The following is a 20,201-nucleotide window of genomic DNA, read 5'->3' on the forward strand; positions in this document are numbered from 1 at the left end:
CGGGTATGGTATAAATCGATAATGATTTTTCGTAAGGAATTAATGGTGGTTGTTGTTCGGATGAAATTGATGTAGAAGACGAGGTCCAAATGTTATCTTTTATGTAAATCAAGGGTTCAACTAAGAAATTGAAATCAAGATGAAAACAAATGACCGGAATTGATGATAAATCACAGAGAAGATGGTAATGATCGAATGAGGTGTTTCAATTTGATGGTTTGTGAAAATATGAGGGTACCCCAGGGCCGGCCCTGGAATTTTGCTGCCCCAAAGCTTACCTAAAAAATATTGCCCCCCCCAGCAAACTACAGTCAGGAGCATAAGGTGGTGTACAAACTATGTTAGCCTCATTTTCTGTCATATTTAAGCCTATAAATACATATATTAAGTTCCCAAATGTTTCCACAAGCTTGTCAAATATCTCAACAGAACATATATTCAAAAAAACAATAATAATAACAGTTCATTCGATTCGAATAATAACACAGATTACCATCTATTCGAAAATGCCCTTCTTGCATTCCTGGATGCGAAATCAGAAAGTACAATTTTAAAATCAACTTGCATAGCCATGTCATTTTCAATTGCTAACATAGATAATCCTACTAGTCTTTCCTGCGACATAGTTGATCGAAGATACGAGAAAATCAACTTTAGCTTAGAAAAACTTCTTTCCGCGGAGGCGACTGTGACTGGAATCGTAAGCAATATCCTATAAGCAATCCATGCATTAGGGTAACAACCACCCATTCTTAGTAAAAATTGTAAGACATCGATTGGCTTACTACACGAACTAGGTAGTACAATTCGCATGACGATTAGTTCCATACATAATTCCTTGCCATCAATATCACTAGATCTACCATGCTTCAAATAAGCTTCAAGTGCAACACATGCACTCATCAGTTCATCCTCACTCATATATTTCAACTTGTTCAAGTCATACAAAAACCCAAATATTTCTTCGTACATTTGAAATTGTTCAAATCTGGTTCGGAATGAAGACATAGCACTATCTACTATATATAAGAAGTATTTTTTTTCTAAAAAACTCCTCACCTGATGTTGGTTCGGTAGTACGGGTGTTACGAACTTCATGAAATGTAGGTTCAGTTCCCATCGCTCTTGCAATCTCCTTAGCTTCATCCATTGCCTTTTGAAACCCATTTACTCTAAAGTCTTTAAAAAACTCAATAAGACCTTTCATTTGTTGTATAGCAACACCAATGTCCATATCTTTAGATTGCAATGACTTACTCACAGTATTAACAGCAAACAGAAGTCTATACCAGATAGTCAAGCTAAGATAAAATTCAAAATTATGCAAGTCAAAACTTACTAAGCTGTCGGTAGTGCTGACTTCTTGAGAGATAGGGGATGAATCTCGCAATCTCTCTAAAGCATTTCGAATTTTTGGAGCTTGGTATCTTATTGCTTTGACACGTGCGACACGACTTTCCCACCGTGTATCTGACAACGGTTTAAGTGTCCATCCCTTCTTTCCAATCTCCTCTTTAAATACATCCCACCGGTTGGTTGAAGCTGAAAAAAGTGTATAAATACGTTGTATGGATCCAAAAAAAGAACTTGCTTTAGGACAAGACTTGGCCATATCTGAAAGTATGAGATTAAGACTATGCCAAGCACATGGTGTGTAGAAAGCTCTTGGATTGATCTCGAGTAATCTTGCATGCACACCTTTATGTTTTCCTTTCATGTTTGCTCCATTGTCATACCCTTGTCCTCTTATATCATCAATGTTTAACCCAAGATTGATTAATGCATCTTCAAGTTCAAAAAATAAACCTTCTCCTGTTTTATCTTCCACTCGCAAAAACCCAAGATAATACTCTTCGATTCTTGCTGTTGAAACATCTACGCATCGGATGATAATAGACATTTGTTCCCTGCGAGAAACATCAGGAGTACAATCAAGAATAACTGAAAAGTATTTGGCTTCGTGGATTTTCTTGACAATAAGCTTTCTCGTTGCATCGACAAGCATTTAAATCAGTTCGTTTTGAATCTTGTGGCTGAGATAATGAGTACGCATTTCATTCTTTTCAATGCTCTCCAGATGATACTTTAACACGGGATCATATTTTCCAAGTGTCTCTATGAAGCTTAAGAAGTTACCATTGTTTTTTATATAAACTTTCTCATTATCTCCACGAAATGCTAAACCATTCTTCGCTAGAAACAACACTCCATCCTTCATCCTCTCCAATACTTCTTTATAATGTTTTCTCTCTTTGTTGATCTGTTCTTGTATTCTTTTGTCGATAGTTTTTTCCTTTCTCAATCTTAATTCCAACTCAAGCCAATCATACATACAACGATGATGCACTCCACAGTTTTCATGACTTGCAAGTCTTCCACTTAGGTTATTCCAATCATTAAACCCAGTACTGCACAACTGATAATTACTTTCCCTTTTCATGAACAGTTTACAACAAAAACAGAATACCTTGTCCAAAGTTTTCGAATACACTAACCATCTTCTATCTTGTTTCTCAAAATTGCTCAATTTCCGAAAGTAATGATAGCTAGAGAAACAATCGTTCTTGTCATCTCTAGGGAATATGATATTGTCAACTCTTACCGGACCCTTCTCTACCAAAAAATCAACAAGTTTTTTATCAATTGTTTCCCAAGTACCTGGATCAAGCATGTCTCTATCTGTTAACTTATCACCACAATTTCCAACTTCATTATTTTCTGCTGTTGTGTTTGCATCATCCTCATTTCTATCTCTATTATCACCATCAGCACCTTTAATCCCCTAATTAACACCATTATTAGCAACACCAACATTCACATTATCCTCCTCAATCCCATTATCAGCAGCCCCATCACTTACATTCCCCTCATTCATGCCATTATCAGCAATACCATCGTTCTCATTCCCCTCATTCATACCCTTATCAGCTGTAGCATCATCTTCGTTGGTGGTGTTCCCAACTATTGGTTGATTCCTAATCAAAAACTTATCAAAAGAACCTGCAAGAGATTTAGTAGATGCCAATCTCTTTTTTTGGTTCTTCCTATTTTGACATCCAGATGATTGTTTTCTTTTCAGAGGCATACCTGCCATTGATTCAACAAAGAAAAATGCTCAACAAACAAGAACAACAAACAAAAAAATTTCACTAAAAATTGGGGGTTCAATTAAAAAAAATTTGCCCTAAAATATACAATTAAGTAATGTTAAATGAGAATCAAAAGATAACATTTAAAATCAATCATAGAACATACATGATAATCTATTCTTATGATTGAATTGGGGGTTTAAAACTTTTTGCCCTAAAAATGCACTTAAGTTATACTAACTGAAAACCAAAGATTAGATGCAAAATCAATTATAATATATAAATGTCAATCTATCTTATGCTTCATGATTGAATTGGGGTTTTGATTCTACTTACCGTGGAGATGGTGGTGTCGCAACAATGGAAGAGCCGAAGACGAAGAGCCAGAGGAGCAGGGAAGGGAAAAGGAAGAAGACGAGATTTTGATAGAAAAATCGAGAGAAAAAAATCTCTGTAATATATGATATTTATTATATATTGAGCAAAAGGCCTTTAAAGTAAGTTCTTATTCATAATATGCCCCCTACTTATCTTCCTATACATCCTTTTTACTTTCTGTACTCATGTTTTAAACCTTCATTTTCATTTTTTTATCACAAACCCCCTAGATAAAATCCTATTTTTGCTGCCCCTTTAGCTGCTGCCCCAAAGTCAACCTTCGTTGACTTTGCCTCAGGGCCGGCCCTGGGGTACCCACATACACCACAATCTTTTACTTTTAACCTATAAGTTCTCTACCGAATGTGATCGTCTATGGAAAGTGTCGAGACAATAACAATTCGGTTGACATGAGAACACCTGAAATTTTTACTCTTCTATATTTGCATAAGGGTAAACATGGAATTTTTCCGACTCACATGAGAATGCATGCACATGGAAAGGACCAGCGAGTTAAAACTTGGTCAAAATAAAATATTTTGGACTAATGATTAAACAAAATTGGATTGGTGGACCACTGGTTAAATGGGTCCCCCAAATTCGATTTCCTAGAAAAATTTGGATGCATCTTTCCAAAAATAAAATAAAACTATGGGATTTGGTCCAATTTTGATTTATGATGTAGGATCTTTCGGCAGAGCATCGCGTATCCCAGGAGTAGCTAAAAATGAAGAACAAGCAGAGATTATTGCATCATGGGAGGTAATCAAATGGGTGAAAAGGAAAACATTTTAAAACTGCATTTGGAAGGAGATTGTATGAATGTGGATCTAGCCATAAATAGAATCTAGGATCTTTTAGTTGGATTAATAACCCGATTATCATGGATTGCAATGAATTGTTATTAAGTTTTAGTAGTTGGGTTTATCTTTATGTTGAGAGAGACACAAATGAAGTAGTTGTTTAGCATAAGAAACTAGGATTAACAGTATGTCTGTTCTGGGGAAGTGATTCTCCAGCATAGTTTGAAACTCCCGTTGGCAGAAACTGCCTGCATCACACTTTTCCTATCAGTAATAAAGTCCCTCAGTGGTGATCCTTTATTAAAAAAAATGGGTACCTAGCTCAGCTGGTCATACTTATTACCCAGAGTTTAATGCATTTCAGGAGATCCCAGGTTCAAGCCCTCAACGATTTGCAGAAATTAACATATGGGAGGCGGAGTTAAGTCTAGTTTGATATTGCTGTGAGTTTTAAAAAAGTGTTTTTATGTTGTACTACGTTGTACGTTGATGTGTTGTGCTGTGAAAATAAATTCGCATGGCGTTTGGTAAATTATAATTTAAAAAGCGTTGTGAAATGGACAAAGTGTAAATTCGGTTTGGTAAGTTGGTCTTTGAAGTGATGGTGATGTATCTAATGAAAAAATAGACATATTTTAGTTTTAAATACACTGTAATTATAATAAATTATATTTTAAATTCTAATATATTAATAGAATATAAATAACATTTATTTTTATTTTTATTTTACTAAAAAATAGTTAGTAGATATTATTGATCCATTAGAGCTTCATACAAAATTTTGGCCGGTAGCCTAGCAAAAAAATAATATCTAATAAAATAAAAAATAGTTAGTAGAATTATAATTATTTTCATAATATAATAATGAAGAGTTTTATGATTATGGTTCGCTTCAAAATAAAAGTATTATTATTTATTATTTCAAAATAAAAATAAAAGATAGAACAAAATTGAATTTTAGAAATTTAATGATAATTGTATAATATTCAAGGATACAATTTTTCTTTATAATAAAATAACAAGTTTAAATTATAAAATCAATTAAATTGAATTATATAGGTCCGCAGCTACTGGTTTTCTAACTATTAAAGGCTAATGATGAGTATCTTTTAAAAGCAGTCCTAAAACAAAAATGCTTCTTTCCAAAAGCACTTTGAAAAAAAATTACCAAAAATAATTTTGGTACAAATTTGTTCCAAAGTGCTTTTTATTGAGAAAAACAATCCCAAACGGGGCTTTAGCTGGGACCCCTTGGGACATAATTTAAGTCCCCATTTGCTTTGACTCCCTTGGTTGATTCCTCAAAAGGCATATTTTTATGCACATGCCAAACAACAGATTTTGCCATATATGCACCCACTATAGGTATGCCAAACTGCCAAAAGTATATGCCTACATGCCATAAATAACATACATGCATGCATAAACGATAGACTTTCCAGCAAGCGATAAATTAGATGTTCAAAATGTCATTCGCTGGTCTTTTAAGCGCTAACGATGGTCATTATATCGCTCGCTGACTTGATCATCACTTATCAATTTCACATCCAACGGTTACAAATTCCTCCGTCTATAAATACTCAATTTCAAACGCATTTCGACTTACACAAGAATTTCTAAATCTTTCTAGAATTTCTCAATCTCCAATTCTTTTCCTATCTTCTAATTCCTCAAAGAGCATGTTTGATAATGCAAACATGGTTGAGTTCGTAGAAAACCAACATGCTGCCGAAAATCAAAAAAAATTTAATCGTGCCAATGTGGGAGTTCGAATTAAGAGGCGAGTACCAAAATTTACTACTGCGGAAGATGAATATATTTGTAGGAATTATGTTGATTTTACGGAGACTTTAGTAGAAGATGAATTCAATCCCCAACCATTTTGACAAAGCATTTTTGGAAAATTTCAAGAACAATCAATGAATCCCAACAATCATGATGTTACACGGTTAAGTCATCGCTTCACTATTGTTAATAAGGAAGTTATTAGGTTGTTGCTTTAGTTCAACAATAAGGTCGGAACCTGAGGAATAGTGAAATCATGACGGAACTTCGCCCAAGGTGTCGTGCAAAATATCGTCGCATCTACAAAAAAAGTTCGAATTTTGAAGTTGTTTCGAAATTTTAAGATGTTTGCCCAAATATTGTCCAATATTTGTGCTTTAGTTTCTTATTTTTCCACTTAACTTAAGTATTAAAACTATTCAAATTATTTGAAGTTTTAATTTTAAATATTTTTAAGAAATATTAAGTTTTAATATTTGTTTAAATTTAAATGTAAGATTGGATTAAGAATAAAATGTAAGACTGGATTAAAAATAGAATTAAGTTTAATTCTCGTCAAATGTTCAAATTCAACTTCGAATTAATTATTAACAGTCATTTTACAAGACATAAAACTAGACAATAATAATTTGAAATATAGACTTTGAAAATAAAATTTGGAACAATGTTCTTAAACTTCTTAATCTTCTTCATTTTTCTAAACTTCCAATCAATACGCTCATGAACGGAGTTTTCTTTGTTTATCTTCTTCTTTGGCTTCAAATATGTTTTTCCTTGATTTTCCTTTGCTTGAACTTTTCTTTGCCTTTTCTTAGTTGCGGTTTTGACTTGGTTAATATCCAAAACTTGAAGACTTCTTTGCTTCTTACTTTCTTTATAACTATCACATATCTTCTTAACGGCACCTTCAAGCACTACTTCTGAAAATTCAAGTTGCGTTGCCGAATCAAGTTGGGTTTGAAATTGTGCCATTCGGGAAAAATAGAAAAAAATAAATTAAATTGAGAAAAATAGATATTAGATAGAAAAATAGAGAAAATTTTATGTAAGAATTTTGGGATAAGTTTTGAATTTGAAAATAACCTATTTATAAGCGCAAAAAAACTAATTGTTGGCGCTAGAAAAAATATCGAGCGATATTCATGGCAGCGCTGGCGATCAAGGGCGGAACATAAGCCAGGCCACCCCAAAAATAATTTTTTTTGTTACATTAGGCTTAAATTTTAGCCCATTTAAAGTTAAATCTAATATAAAAATATCCAAGTATACATAAATTTTTTTTGAAGCCCCCCACCCTAAATTCAATTCCTAGTTTCCGCCCCTACTGGCGATAAAGTCTTTATCGCTAGCGTTATAGTCAATACCGCTCGCTAAAAAGTCCGTCGCTCTGTGGTTTTCCCATAATATTGCATACAAGTTTTTCTATTATTGCAAACAGATTTTTTTTTTGGCACGTGCATAAGAATAGGCCTAAAGGTCGCTGGTAGGCTAACACAGAAACCTGTTCAACCAATGGAGTAGTATGCTGCTGGAGTTTAGCTTGTTAGGCTTCCAACAAATTTTCTTGTCATAATCTATATCCAATAATAAAAAAGATTAAAAACATAAAATAAAAAACTGGGCGTCCGTGCCCTTTGAGGTAGGTGTCGCGTGGACCCAGTTGTGACTAACCAAATCTGTCAGGCTCTAGTCCCTCCCGGTTAAAGAATTCTATTTTGATCATGGATTCTGTATCCCCCATAAATATATTATGATTCTGAATCCAGTTAATCATAATTTACCTATGTAGGCATAGTGTACGAGTTTTTATTTTTCACAGACGAAAATCTCAGACAGAAACCTAATATGGCTACAGGAAAGCGGAAGCGATCCCCGGAATTGATAGAAGATGTTCTAATCCAAAGAATCTTCTTAGTCACGTTAACAAATACGGATAATAAACAAGTGATGTATTTAGAGAAGATGGCAGCTGAAAATCTCCGCGAAGGCAAGTCACTTCTTTTGAACCGTGATTTGATGGAATCAGTTCTTCTTTTTGGCAGACTTTCAGGTCAGTTTAGTGGTGATTCGCTGTTTCAATATCTTACAGGATGTTATGGTCGCGCTTTTGAAGAAGGTAAGAAGATTATTAGTAATATGAAGGATATCGATCTGCAGTCTTCTTTACTGGATGGTGTTATAAAACCAGCTAAGAAATTGGCTGATAAACATTGCCGGATTTACTTACATAACCCAGATATGTTTCCTCACGGTGAAAAGAAAATATCAGCAGGTCTTGCCTTATCTTGCCTTACTGCCGAAGTGCCGATAATCTTTTCTTCAGTTTCAGAAAACAATATGGCATGTGGAAACCAATTTTTGAATAATTTTTTTACGGATGATTATGATAGTACGGCACCAATTTTTAAAGATTTGTATGATAGTTTGAATCATGAGATAAGTAAGGTTAATGATTATCCACTTGGAAATTTTGTTCAACCGTTAAAGGCTTGTTCGGAGGAAAAGCGTTGGTAAATCACCCATTGTGGTTACCTAAAGGTGAAGATGTGAATGGGCGCGTAATTGAGAAAGAGAGTGTACTGGGTTCTTTTTTCCATATAGTGCTCTACCTGACTCGGGTTCGACCAAGCATGTAATTGATAAGATCCTATGTTCTTCAAATTCATCTACACTCTTACCCATGAATGCTTTATATGATGGACTGGTGGAAGTTCTTTTGTACTTGCTGAAATGTAATGAAGATACACGAGAGTGTGTTCTGGAGTATATCATATCGGCAATGTCATCGAGAAGAATTCTTCTAGGGCGCATATGCACGTAGATACTGCTACTTGTGCAAGTGCAGGTATGTTTTTTTAATCTCAGTGTAGTGCTGCTCCGCCTTTGTATGCCGTTTTTAGCCAATTTTACAAAGAGGGACAAGATCGATGCGAAATATGTGTCCAATAGTACTCGTCTGGACTTGAGAACATTAACTGCTCTTCATGCATCATCAGAAGAAAGTGGGGAGTGGGGTGATGAAAATAAATTGAAGTCCGGGAATTGTCAGTATAGTTTTATATGTGAGTGTTTTTTTTATGACTGCTAGGGTCTTTAACTTGGGTTTACTTAGAGTCATGTCTCAGTACAGAGGTCTTAGAAGAGACTTGTCGGAGAGTAGAAATGCACTTTCCATAATGCAGGAGCAGCCTCCCTGTAAATATTTCAAAGAGGAGATAGCACGTCTCAGTAAAATAACTGAAATGCTTTCTATCGCGAACTGGATTTATGAATCTCATTTGTTGGAGGATGACATTATTCAGGGTGCATTGTCTTTCTACCGGTTGATGATCGTTTGGTTGGTAGATTCTGTTGGCGGGTTTAAAATGCCTTTGCCATCAAGTTGCCCTATGAAGTTTGGTTGTATTCCTGAGCAGTTTGTTGATGATGCAATGGAGTTGCTTATATTTGTCTCTGAGACTATACCTGAGAAACTGGATCCTACCTTGCTAAACGATTTTACGAACTTTATTATTATGTTCATAGCAAGTCCCAATCATGTCAGGAACCCTTATCTCAGAGCGAAGATGGTAACAGTTTTGAACTGTTTGCCCAAAAAACAGATTCAGATTCAACGGTTTTTTCCCCTTTCCACGACCATGAGTTATCTCTTGGTCAGTATCTCGTTGAGTCTATTTTGAAGTTCTATGTCGACATTGAGCTTACTGGTTCGGATACTCAGTTTTTAGAGAAATTCATGTTGCGTCATGAGACTACAAACATTCTCAAGTACTTGTGGAGAGAACCAAGCCATCTGGATGCATGGACGAAATTTGCCAAAAAAGAGGAGAAGGGCGTTTATTTGAGCTTTTTGAATTTCCTAATAACTGATAGCATATATCTTCTAGACGAAGGGTTCAATAAAATTCGGGAACTAAAAGAAATGGAATCAAAAGAGACGGAAAACAGAAGCGAAGAATTCCTTTCTCAAGAGAAGAAAGTCAGGGAGTACGTAGCATTGGCATTTGAAGATATCAGTATGCTAGAATTCACTTCTGAGCAGATTACTGCTCCGTTTCTTCTTCCACAGATGGTTGACAGAATAGCAAATATGCTGAATTACTTCCTGGTACAACTTGTCGGCCCTAAACGGAATTCTCTTCACCTTAAAAATACTGACGTCATCGACAACTACGGGTTCAAACCGAAGATATTACGAAAAAAGATTATTAGCATTTACGTTCATCTAGCGCGGGATGATAAGGAAAATACTTTTGCTGCTGCAATTTGTAAAGATGGTCGATCATATAACGAAAAGTTATTTACTGAGGTAGTAAATATACCTGGATTAGGTGAAGAGATGATAGAATTGGGGGAGTTTGTTAACCTTAGTGCCAAGGTAAAACTTGCAGCTATAGAGGAAATGGACGTGGAAACAGCCTTAGGGGAGATACCAGATGAGTTCTTAGACCCAATACAGTGCACACTAATGAGAGATCCAGTGACTCTTCCTTCTTCTAAGGCTACAGTTGATCGTTTGGTCATGGAAAGGCATCTTCTTATTGACAGCATTGATCCATTCAACCGTTCACATCTTACCAAAGATATGCTGATCCCGATGTTCAACTGAAATCTCGAATAGATGAGTTCATCAAGTCACGAACCCGGCATACTTCATGATCAAGTATTCAAAGCACAGGAAAATTTTAATTCAAAGATCTTTGTAATGTGCTACAATTCTTACATATTTTTTAATCAGATTCAGATTTTATTTGCTTGATAGTATTTTCTTAATTGCATAGAAAATGTTTGTACTTCATCTACGAATCAGCTAGCTGAATTGCAATTCTATCTTAATAGCGTGTTCATGAGTTATTGGAATCAATTAGTCTCTTGTCATCCAAGCCCATTCCTTATATTTGAAAGCCCATTTCTTAATTTCTTAATCAATTAGTCTCTTGTCCGTGCTCACGATATCTTTTCTGTAACTGTTGAATGCCGTTTAGGATTCATGTCGTCTTATATTTGAAAGAGGCTTAGTATATTCATCTTCTTTTTTAGTAATTCAAATATAGTTCATGCTTGTGCTATAAATTACTGACTCTATATTGTGTTTTATACTGTAAAAGTTCGTCCCATGTTTTTGTTGGAACATCTAATCTGTGATTGTCTAGAATGGTCTAGATAAGAAATGATCTAGATAAGTGTAGAAAAATGCAAGAAACAAGTACTAGAATGTACTAGAATTTCCTAAGTCAGTTAGGACTTGGCTAGAATTTGTTAGGTCAGCTAGTAAGGTCAAATGAATGTTCCAGATAAGAAAAATCTAGAGGAAACTAGAGTGCATACCGTTGTACACTGGAGTATGCTTAAGGATATTGTTTGTATCTAGAAATATTTCCAGGCACAGATCGGAATCGATTTGGTGAAGATGATGAAAACTAGGGTTTTACACAAAACAAGCATAAATATGAGAGATACGAATTTAACGTGGTTTGGCATGTTTTTCCTACATCCACGGATGAACCTCGTAGTGAGAGATATTATATTGAAGTTTGGATTAAAATGATTTCTGATCCCTAGGGTTTTCTGGTGTATTTTTATGTATCCGGGCATGTCCCTTTAGAGTTGAGATTCCCTTCTATTTATTTGAATATTTGGGTTAAATCCTAATTTCGAGATAAACTTCATATGGAAGCAACTTAGTCAGCAAGTCTTCCAGAAACTTCCAGAATATACTTCCAAGATTTTTACACCGGGCCGGTGAGAATGGGCCAAATTGACATGGGCTAGCGGGTTTGACCTTGACTTTGACTGGCAGGGTTGACTTTTTGATGTTGGCTGCGACTGTCGATCTTTGACTAGAAAACTGCCTTGACTGGAAACATGAATGGAGGCTGATTGGTTGGCAACATGGGTGGAGGCTTGCTAGCAGCATGATTGACAACATGGCTGGAATCTGGCTGACAGTGTGGCTGGAAAGTTGGCTGGAAACAGGCTAGCATCATGGCTTCGAAAGTTGACCGACCATTGACTTTGACGGCTGACTGGTCGTTAACTTTGACCATTGACCAACAGTTAACTTCATGTACTGGGATGGCTGGTGAATTGCGTCGGTTGGATGGACGGTAGCCTTGGATGACTGATGAATGGTGGCCCAGACTATATACTTGACGGTGACTGATGACCGTTTTCGATGTAGCTGTATTATGCCTCAAATTATTTTTTTCCCAAAAATAAACAATTTTTGCCACCATGTTGGTGGGGATTGAAAGATGAACGTAATGAACCAAAAATCGACGAGTCAATTGACTTGATCGTTAATGTGATTCTGATGAGCGGAGAAGGTGCCGATGCAACAACTGATATTCCGCTGATTTTCGCTGACATTGTGCTTTCTAAAATAGTTGGATTGGTTTGGTGCAAATCCTGAATCGTCTGTTAAGCTTGATCCAATTGGTCTGGTTGGGTAGAGTTATCCGCTGATAAAATGAAATGGGTCGGAAGCGTCCAGTCTATTTTTCTTTAGCTCATGTCTCGGCTTGAGCCGAAAATCAGCAATAATTGTGTAGTTGGGTGGAAATATATGATAGCTCATGGCTATGTACAACAGGCGGCTCTGACTTGGCGATTCGTCTAAGGTGTATGCGGCTTGGTCAAAATGAATGGCGTGGTTGTGGGCGTCGGCTTGATGTAACGGCTTGGCTTCACTTGATGACCTTTGAAAAGACGTTGGCAAAGTCTGTCGGCCATGGTGGCTGAAGATGACGAATATCGCTGGAGCGGTGTCTGTCGACGTCGAAGATGACTTGGACGTCATGTTGATGTTATGATGTTGTGTGAGATGCGTTGTCATGTTGTGAGTGAAGATTATATCCTGCTGTGTGGAAGGTGACTTCACAAAGACGTCATGCTGAAGAAGACGGCTCGAACAACTTGGCTCTGTAGCAACGGATATGCCCGGTGCAGTTGTCTTAGCGTCTCGTGTTGGAGATGACGACTTTTGGTTCGTTTAATGGATTGACTTAGCAACTGGACTTGTCTGTGGGACTGGAGTGACCAGTTGAATCAAAACTAGACTGCAGACAATTGTCGCGGAAGTGGACTATAACAGCTACGATTAACTGGACTGCAGCAGTTGCTTAGAAACTTGACTACATCAGTTCGATCAACTGGACTGTAGCAGTTGTGAGGAAAACTGGATTGCAGCAGTTGCTGAGAAACTGGACTACATCAGTTCGATGAACTAGACTGTAGCAGTTATGAGGAAAACTGGACTGCAGCAGTTGCGATCAACTGGACTGCAGCAGTTGCTGAAAAACTGGACTACAATTGTTCGATCAACTGGACTGTAGCAGTTATGAGGAAAACTGGACTGCAGCAGTTGCTGAGAACCCAACACAACAATTTCTCGAACCTAGCTATAAAAGCGTAAACGAACTTTGAAATCGAACGCGTTGTGGAAAACAAGTCGACGCAACCGGTTTTACGAACATTAAACTTGTCAACGTTGCTGGCAAGATCTACACAGCAGGATTCGCGAATGTTTGAACTCGAACAGGTTGTGGATTTGAATCAACACAACAGCCTTGACGAACATTAAACTCGTACAATTGTGGTTAGAAAATCGACACAAGAACATTGGAAACGTTGAAATCGAGCATGTTGTCGATAGAAAATCGACACAACAACGATTGCGAACTTTGAGAATGATATGGAGTTTTCACTTGATAGTGGTCATTGATCGTGTTTGATGTCACCGCTCGGGACTGATAAGTCCTTAGAATACATCTTTCGAATATCGATTTCTTATGTTTTTCTTAGCTATTTTTCTTGTATTTTTGCATATTACGCTTCTTCTGCATTTTATAGGTGCTTTGGAGTCATGCCACAATGAAATGTGAAAATAAGAGCTTAACTCATTGTTTGGCGACTATTGGAGACGACGCGACGGACTTGTATATTAGGGCTGCCAGTATTTTATAGTCAGGAGTTACTAAGAACACCTACATTATGTTAAGGGGCACCGCTGTATTCATTTAACATAAATCTCTCTTGTTTTCTTATCTCTGAAGACCCTTGCACCAGGTTCACTGCCGGCTGATCTAGGGCCTCAATCACTGTGAACATACGAGTGTAAGGCAATAAAAACAGACAACAGAGTTGGCTAGAGTTTGCGACCGTGATTTTGGCAAGTTCTGGGTTCGCTTCATACCGGAAAGACAGGGAGAAACTTAAGCTGATGTCATCGATTCATCATTGATCAATGGAGGAGATTACTAAAGGGTAAGGCAGGGAATGCGAAGCTGAGAAGGAAAACAAGAATGGGTTAGCATTAAATTCTAATTGTAATCAGATTTGAGCAAAGATTTATCCGAGCAATTGGTAGAGGAAGACCTTAGCTGATGACATAATGGTGGCTAATTAAGAACGGATTTTGAGTTTGTCTGAATGTTCAGGTCAAATGGGTTAATGTGAATTGTCTCAGGGGAGGGAATAGAACGATTTCAGATATCAACTGATGCCCGTCTCTCCATTATCAGAATTTTACACACCAGTTGCACGACAGAATGCCTGAACCACGGAGTCTCCCCAGTTCTTGTCAATGGAGTGGTTTGAGTAATGGTTTAGGAGAGGGTCTGAAATGGTTTCAGTGGAGAAGAACAAATACAGTCGAGAGTGAATGGAAGAATTGCTACTCTTTACATTAAGAGTTTTCAAGCAATAAAGCAGCCAAGAGGAGGAGTTTTAGTCGTGAAGTTCAGATGAAGAAGTTTAACTGCTGCCATTGAGTTTTGATAATAAATGATGAGATTAATGTGCGTTATATAGCTTTGAATGAATGGGTTTTCTTTGCATTTGTATGAATTGCAAGAACAACAGCAGGGATATCCTTCCATCAATAGCAAGACGTTGCACCAAATTCAGGCAGTCAGCTAGCCATGGTTCCAGGGAGATTTGCCAAGGGTTTGGAACAGGATTTTGAAGCCATGGAAAGAGTGAACGTTGGGTTTGTGATGGATGCGACTTTACAGAAAATATTTGGTTAAGATTGGTCATATCTGCCGATAAGTTAGGTCTGGAATTGAAGCTTATTTCCTATGAGATGAACGGAAGAGATTAGGGAGTATATTTAGAAGCCGAGAGAATACATGAACTGAGGATATAAAAACGATCAAAGGCTACAGCGATCAGGATCTCATACCCCTCTCACGACTGCACGCCTGTTTTGCATCACCAACAGAGAGGAGCTCTCTGCTCCTCTCCAATCATTACCACCTGCATACCAGCTGCATCATCTTCATCCCCACCTGCATAACCTTCAGCATCATCAATCCATTCATATAAAACATCATTTCACCACATGCATCCATCTCCATCTTCATACATACTTGCATCTCCATCTCCACCTGCATTAGTATAACAGCATACACCTCGCTGCCAGCACGCCACCATCACCAGTTCTGAGCTACAACAGACTGCCTGGATTCACGACCATCTGCAGCAGACAGTTCCACAATCCATCTCCGCAGTCAACTTCAGTCGCAAGACAACAACCACCAGTCCACACACTCCACCTCCTGCAGCTATTTGGTTCGAATTTTAGTATTGTTTTTCTGTGTTTGCCATGAACTCCAGTAGCTAATTGCATTTGATTAGGGACGATTTTGACGTCCGGTCATGAACTCGTATTATATTTAAAGAGCCTGATTTCTTCCAACTATATTGTTATTGCTCATTTTCTACCATGCCAATATTGTTTATGAATTTATTTCTCAATCGTTTAAGTTTGAAATTGAATGGTTGCTTGATAATTCTAATGCTAGTTTTGGTTTTCTTCGACCCGTAATTGTTTAGAGAATACAAACACAAGTAACGATATATGGGTATTGATGATGGGACTTTATTAAGTATCCATATGTAGAAATTGTCACTAGTAGGTAATTCATGCTTTTGATTTTATCACTAGGAACAACCTTATCTCATAAAACTTAGAGCATTTGTTTAAGTGACACCTAGAGAGCGTACTTCTAGGGAACTTGACAAGTAGAATCTGGTAGTCGAGCGCTTCCGTGTCCGGTGAACTTAGGAGATATTAACGGAATAATTGAGCGTACTAATTATTCTAGGGTCGTTAGTAACAAGATACTTTGCAGAAACTAGCTATATCAATAAGATTCATGTTTTGTGACCGAGAAAGAGTCTTTGATCACTCTCATCCTCATTGTTTGCATTTATTTGTTTCGCATTATTTTCATTTAGAAATTTTAATTGACAACTTTGATTCTCTACTCCCTTGGGACGAACCTGCTTCGTATACTACTAGCTAGTGTAAGAGAAGTAAGGAAATTTATTTTTGCGAGTTTGACACCTCGTCAAAATTGGCGCCGCTGCCGGGGAGCAGTCGGTAGTTTGAGTTGTTATTTGATTTTCTGTTTTTGCATTTAGTTTCATTGTTTGCATTTACTAATTTATCTTTTTAGAATCTTATTTTCAGGTAAAAAAAATCACTCGTTTTGCTTGTGCACAATTGGAACAAGAGGTAAGTCTCTAAACTAGTTGTGTGCAATTTTCAAGATGTTTCCTTTTGGGAACAACATTTATAGTTCACAAGACTGTACATACTTTGGTGATCAATTTAATTTTCATTCTTATAACTTCCAACCATACTTGGGATATAATCAAAACCAATCTTTTGGATATGATGAACGATCACAAGGATGGGAGGATAGTTGTACTTTTAATCAGTTTAATTCTAGACATGTGCAGATGCTCGACAACATTCTTTATGAGCTAAAGGCAGTAGCACAACTTGGTAGACAACCAACCAGACCTTGTTTCAATGAGTTTAACCCAGCTCTTGATTGTTTTTATGATCATTCACCCATTCAAATGGATGAGACTTGGGTTGGAAACTATGAAAGTGGCGTGTATCCAAGTTTCGCTGAGCAATCTTCAAATCAGAAATTTGATAGTTTTGTTGAAGCTTTTATTCCCGTAATGCAACAAATGCTTCAAACAACGAAACAATTTTTTGAATTTCAGTTGAGTTACAATGAATCACTCCAAGAAATTCAATCGAATATAGACAACATCATAAATTGCATGAATCAAATTCATGAAGAGCGGAACAAGGAAGAGGTTCGAACTCATTCTAATATTCCTATGGATGCCAATATTGAGTATGATGATTCCAAAGAAGACGAATCCTTAAATGTTGATAATAATGGTGTAACTAGCTCAACTCTTGATCGTGATAATGATCATTCTCCTATTCAAAAGGAAGAAGTTGAGTCTAGAAACACTACCATTATTGATGGTAAGAATTATGTTGTGTATGAGAGCGATGATGATTATGACTTCTTTGTGAATAACACCCCTAATTCAGAGATTGTGAATACTTTGAATGAGAAGTCAACTTGTGACGAAGCACATAAGGATTACGACAATTTGCTTATGGAAGATTCTGATTTCTTTTCCGATGAGGAGGACTTGGGTATAGAAGAAACTGATGAAGAATGGCTCGTAAAGAGTTTGAATGAGAATTATGATACTTGTGATGTAGGAGAATCACTGGATTTTTTCAGAAATACCGAGGATCCCGGAATGCGTGAGATTATGCAATGTTTGTCTAACCCTTTACATGAATCTTTATCTAATGATGATCCTCGCAAACTAGAAGTAACTTCCCAAAGAGTTGTCGTCGAGAATTTTTCACCGAAGATCAATTGTCACCTGAACTGGTGAACAAGATCCTGACGTCCGTCGACAATGTCCGCTGGCCTTCAGCTGCTGTAATATTATTATTTATTTATTTATTGAAACTTTTCTCCATGGTTTCTGTGAACCGTTGCCTTTCCTCTCGAGCCTTTTGCAATGGTTCTTTGTCTTTTTTATTTTCCATTAAACCTTCTTGCAACGATATTTTGCTTGAACTTTCAGCAACAGTTTTATGTGGACTGTAACTGTTTCTCACGAACGTTTTTGCAACAATTTTCGGTAACAGTTATTCGAGATGCTTTTGTGGACCCTTTCAGGAGCTCTTCGTGATGCTTTTTTGGAGGTATTTTCTAGGGTTTTTCCCTCCCATCTCTGTCATATATGCAGTTGGTGTTATTGATGTAGATAGATGATGCAAGCAAATAGATCTGTAGGCAGCTAGACAACCTTGCGAACATGGTAGTAATTATTTTGATAAACTACGAGCTCGAGTATGTGGATGATGCGTTATTTGGGAAGCAATTTCTTCGAACTTTGGACTTGAACATGTTGCGGATCGAACATCTTCCAATAGTTTAACGATCTTTCGAGTGATATAGTTTTCAACGAACTTTTTAGTGATACCGTTTCGGTCGCTTCCGAAGGTAGCTTCATCAAACCTCGAACTATGAAGTTGGATTGCAACAGTTGCGATCAGCTGGACTGCAACAATTGCGATGAAAACTGGACTGCAGCAGTTGTTGTTGACAGCGTCCAAATTGCTTTCTCATGATCAAGATGTTGAAGTTTTCTGAACTACTTTTCTCAACGGGAAAACACGATTCCTTTTCTCATAGGTTCCCCTACGTCAGCGCCAATGTTTGTACCAAGAAATATTTCCAAGCACAAAACATAATCGATTTGGTGATGATGATGAAAACTAGGATTTACACAAAACAAGCATAAATAAGAGAGACACGAATTTGACGTGGTTCGGCATGTTTTTCCTACATCCACAGATAAATCCCCGTAGGGAGAGATATTATATTAATGTTTGGATTACAATGATTTCTGATCCGTTTTAGGGTTTTCTAGTGTATTTTTATGTATCCGGACGTGTCCCTTTAGGTTTGAGATTCCCCTCTATTTATACAGTTGAATATCTGGGTTAAACCCTAATTTCGAGTTAATCTTCGTATGGAAGCAAGACATCCAGAAACTTCAAGAATCTTCTTCCAGGGTTTTTACACCGGGTCGGCGGGAATGGGCCAAATTGACATGGGCTAGCGGGTTTGACCAACGACCTTGAATTTGACTTGTAGGGTTGACTATCAGATGTTGGATGCAACTGTCAATCTATGACAGACAGACTGCCTTGACTGGAAATTACTAGAGGACTGATAGCTATCAACATGGATGGAGGCTGGCTGATAGCACGATTGGCAACATGGCTGAAAACAGGCTGGCAGCATGGCTGGAAACTGGCTGGCAGTATGGATGGAAACTTGACTGGAAACAAGCTGGCAGCATGGCTTCGACAGTTGACTGACAGTTGACCGACCATTGACTTTGACGGTTGAATGGTCATTAACTTTGACCATTGACCAAAAATTGAGTTCATGTAACACTAGTCCGGCTGGTGAGATGCGTCTGTTGGCTGGATGGAAGGTGATGAGTGCCAAATATTGTATATATTTATCCCTTTTTGTTGGCATTTTAACTCATCTTTTGTGCATTAATTCTACATTTTATCCCATATTCTGTATTTTCATTGTTTTCAAGAATAAATATTTTTATTAATTAATTCTGCATTTTTAGGTAATAAATAAAGTTCGGATGAGTCGCGGAGCGAAAAGAGCAGAAAAGTAGTGAAAAGCCGGGAGAAATTACGCAAGGAAACCGCGAAGAATGGTGCGCACAACCTCATTTTCTACACACAAAAGCGCCTCCGTTCTCAGCCATCAGATCATTTCTCAGAAGCATCCGACGGTCGCTCCTTCATAGAGCATCAAAATCTGAAGTCTCTGCCAAGCACCACAGCGCTGAAATTCCAAGCCTTCAGATTAGATGGTAGTTGAATCCAACGGTCGCTCCCTTGCTGTGCATCAAAGTTTGATACTTCCGCTTAACACTACAGTACCTAACATCATCTGAAACCGTTGACTTCGTTGTGTTTCAAAATCCAACGGTTGCATCGATTCATCTCTTATATTACCGTTAGATCTACCAACCATCTTCGCATCCAGCGGCTTACCTTCGCTGGATATCGAACCTTGATATCTCGCATAACACCCTAGCAACCGAACCATTTAACCTCAACCAAACATCTCCTCCTTTCTCTCCATCGACCTCACCCCCTCTGCAGAGCCATACCCTGCCGCACCATCACCACCACCTTCTTCCCTGTCGTCACCACCCCTCCTGCAACAGCCACCAAACCACCAACTCTCCACAACAACCGCAACCC

At 37.5% G+C, this 20,201-nt stretch overlaps 2 protein-coding genes and 1 pseudogene across 2 annotated transcripts; 1 reads left to right on the plus strand and 2 right to left on the minus strand.

Moving 5' to 3' along the window:
* Positions 1-489: 489 nt before the first annotated feature.
* Positions 490-2,005, minus strand: LOC113335222 (zinc finger MYM-type protein 1-like). Its single transcript, XM_026581340.1, has 2 exons — positions 1,060-2,005; positions 490-878 (listed from the first exon to the last, which is right to left on the minus strand). Exons 1-2 carry the CDS (start codon positions 2,003-2,005, stop codon positions 490-492), a joined length of 1,335 nt encoding a protein of 444 aa, XP_026437125.1.
* Positions 2,006-3,094, minus strand: LOC113335223 (zinc finger MYM-type protein 5-like). The gene is made up of 2 exons (XM_026581341.1): positions 2,861-3,094; positions 2,006-2,782 (listed from the first exon to the last, which is right to left on the minus strand). Exons 1-2 carry the CDS (start codon positions 3,092-3,094, stop codon positions 2,006-2,008), a joined length of 1,011 nt encoding a protein of 336 aa, XP_026437126.1.
* A 4,806-nt stretch (positions 3,095-7,900) lies between these two features.
* LOC113335224 lies at positions 7,901-10,714 on the plus strand (annotated as a pseudogene).
* The last annotated feature ends 9,487 nt before the right edge of the window (positions 10,715-20,201 follow it).

This window comes from Papaver somniferum, unplaced genomic scaffold (assembly GCF_003573695.1).
Source record: "Papaver somniferum cultivar HN1 unplaced genomic scaffold, ASM357369v1 unplaced-scaffold_139, whole genome shotgun sequence".
In the NCBI taxonomy this organism is placed as follows: Eukaryota; Viridiplantae; Streptophyta; class Magnoliopsida; order Ranunculales; family Papaveraceae; genus Papaver; species Papaver somniferum.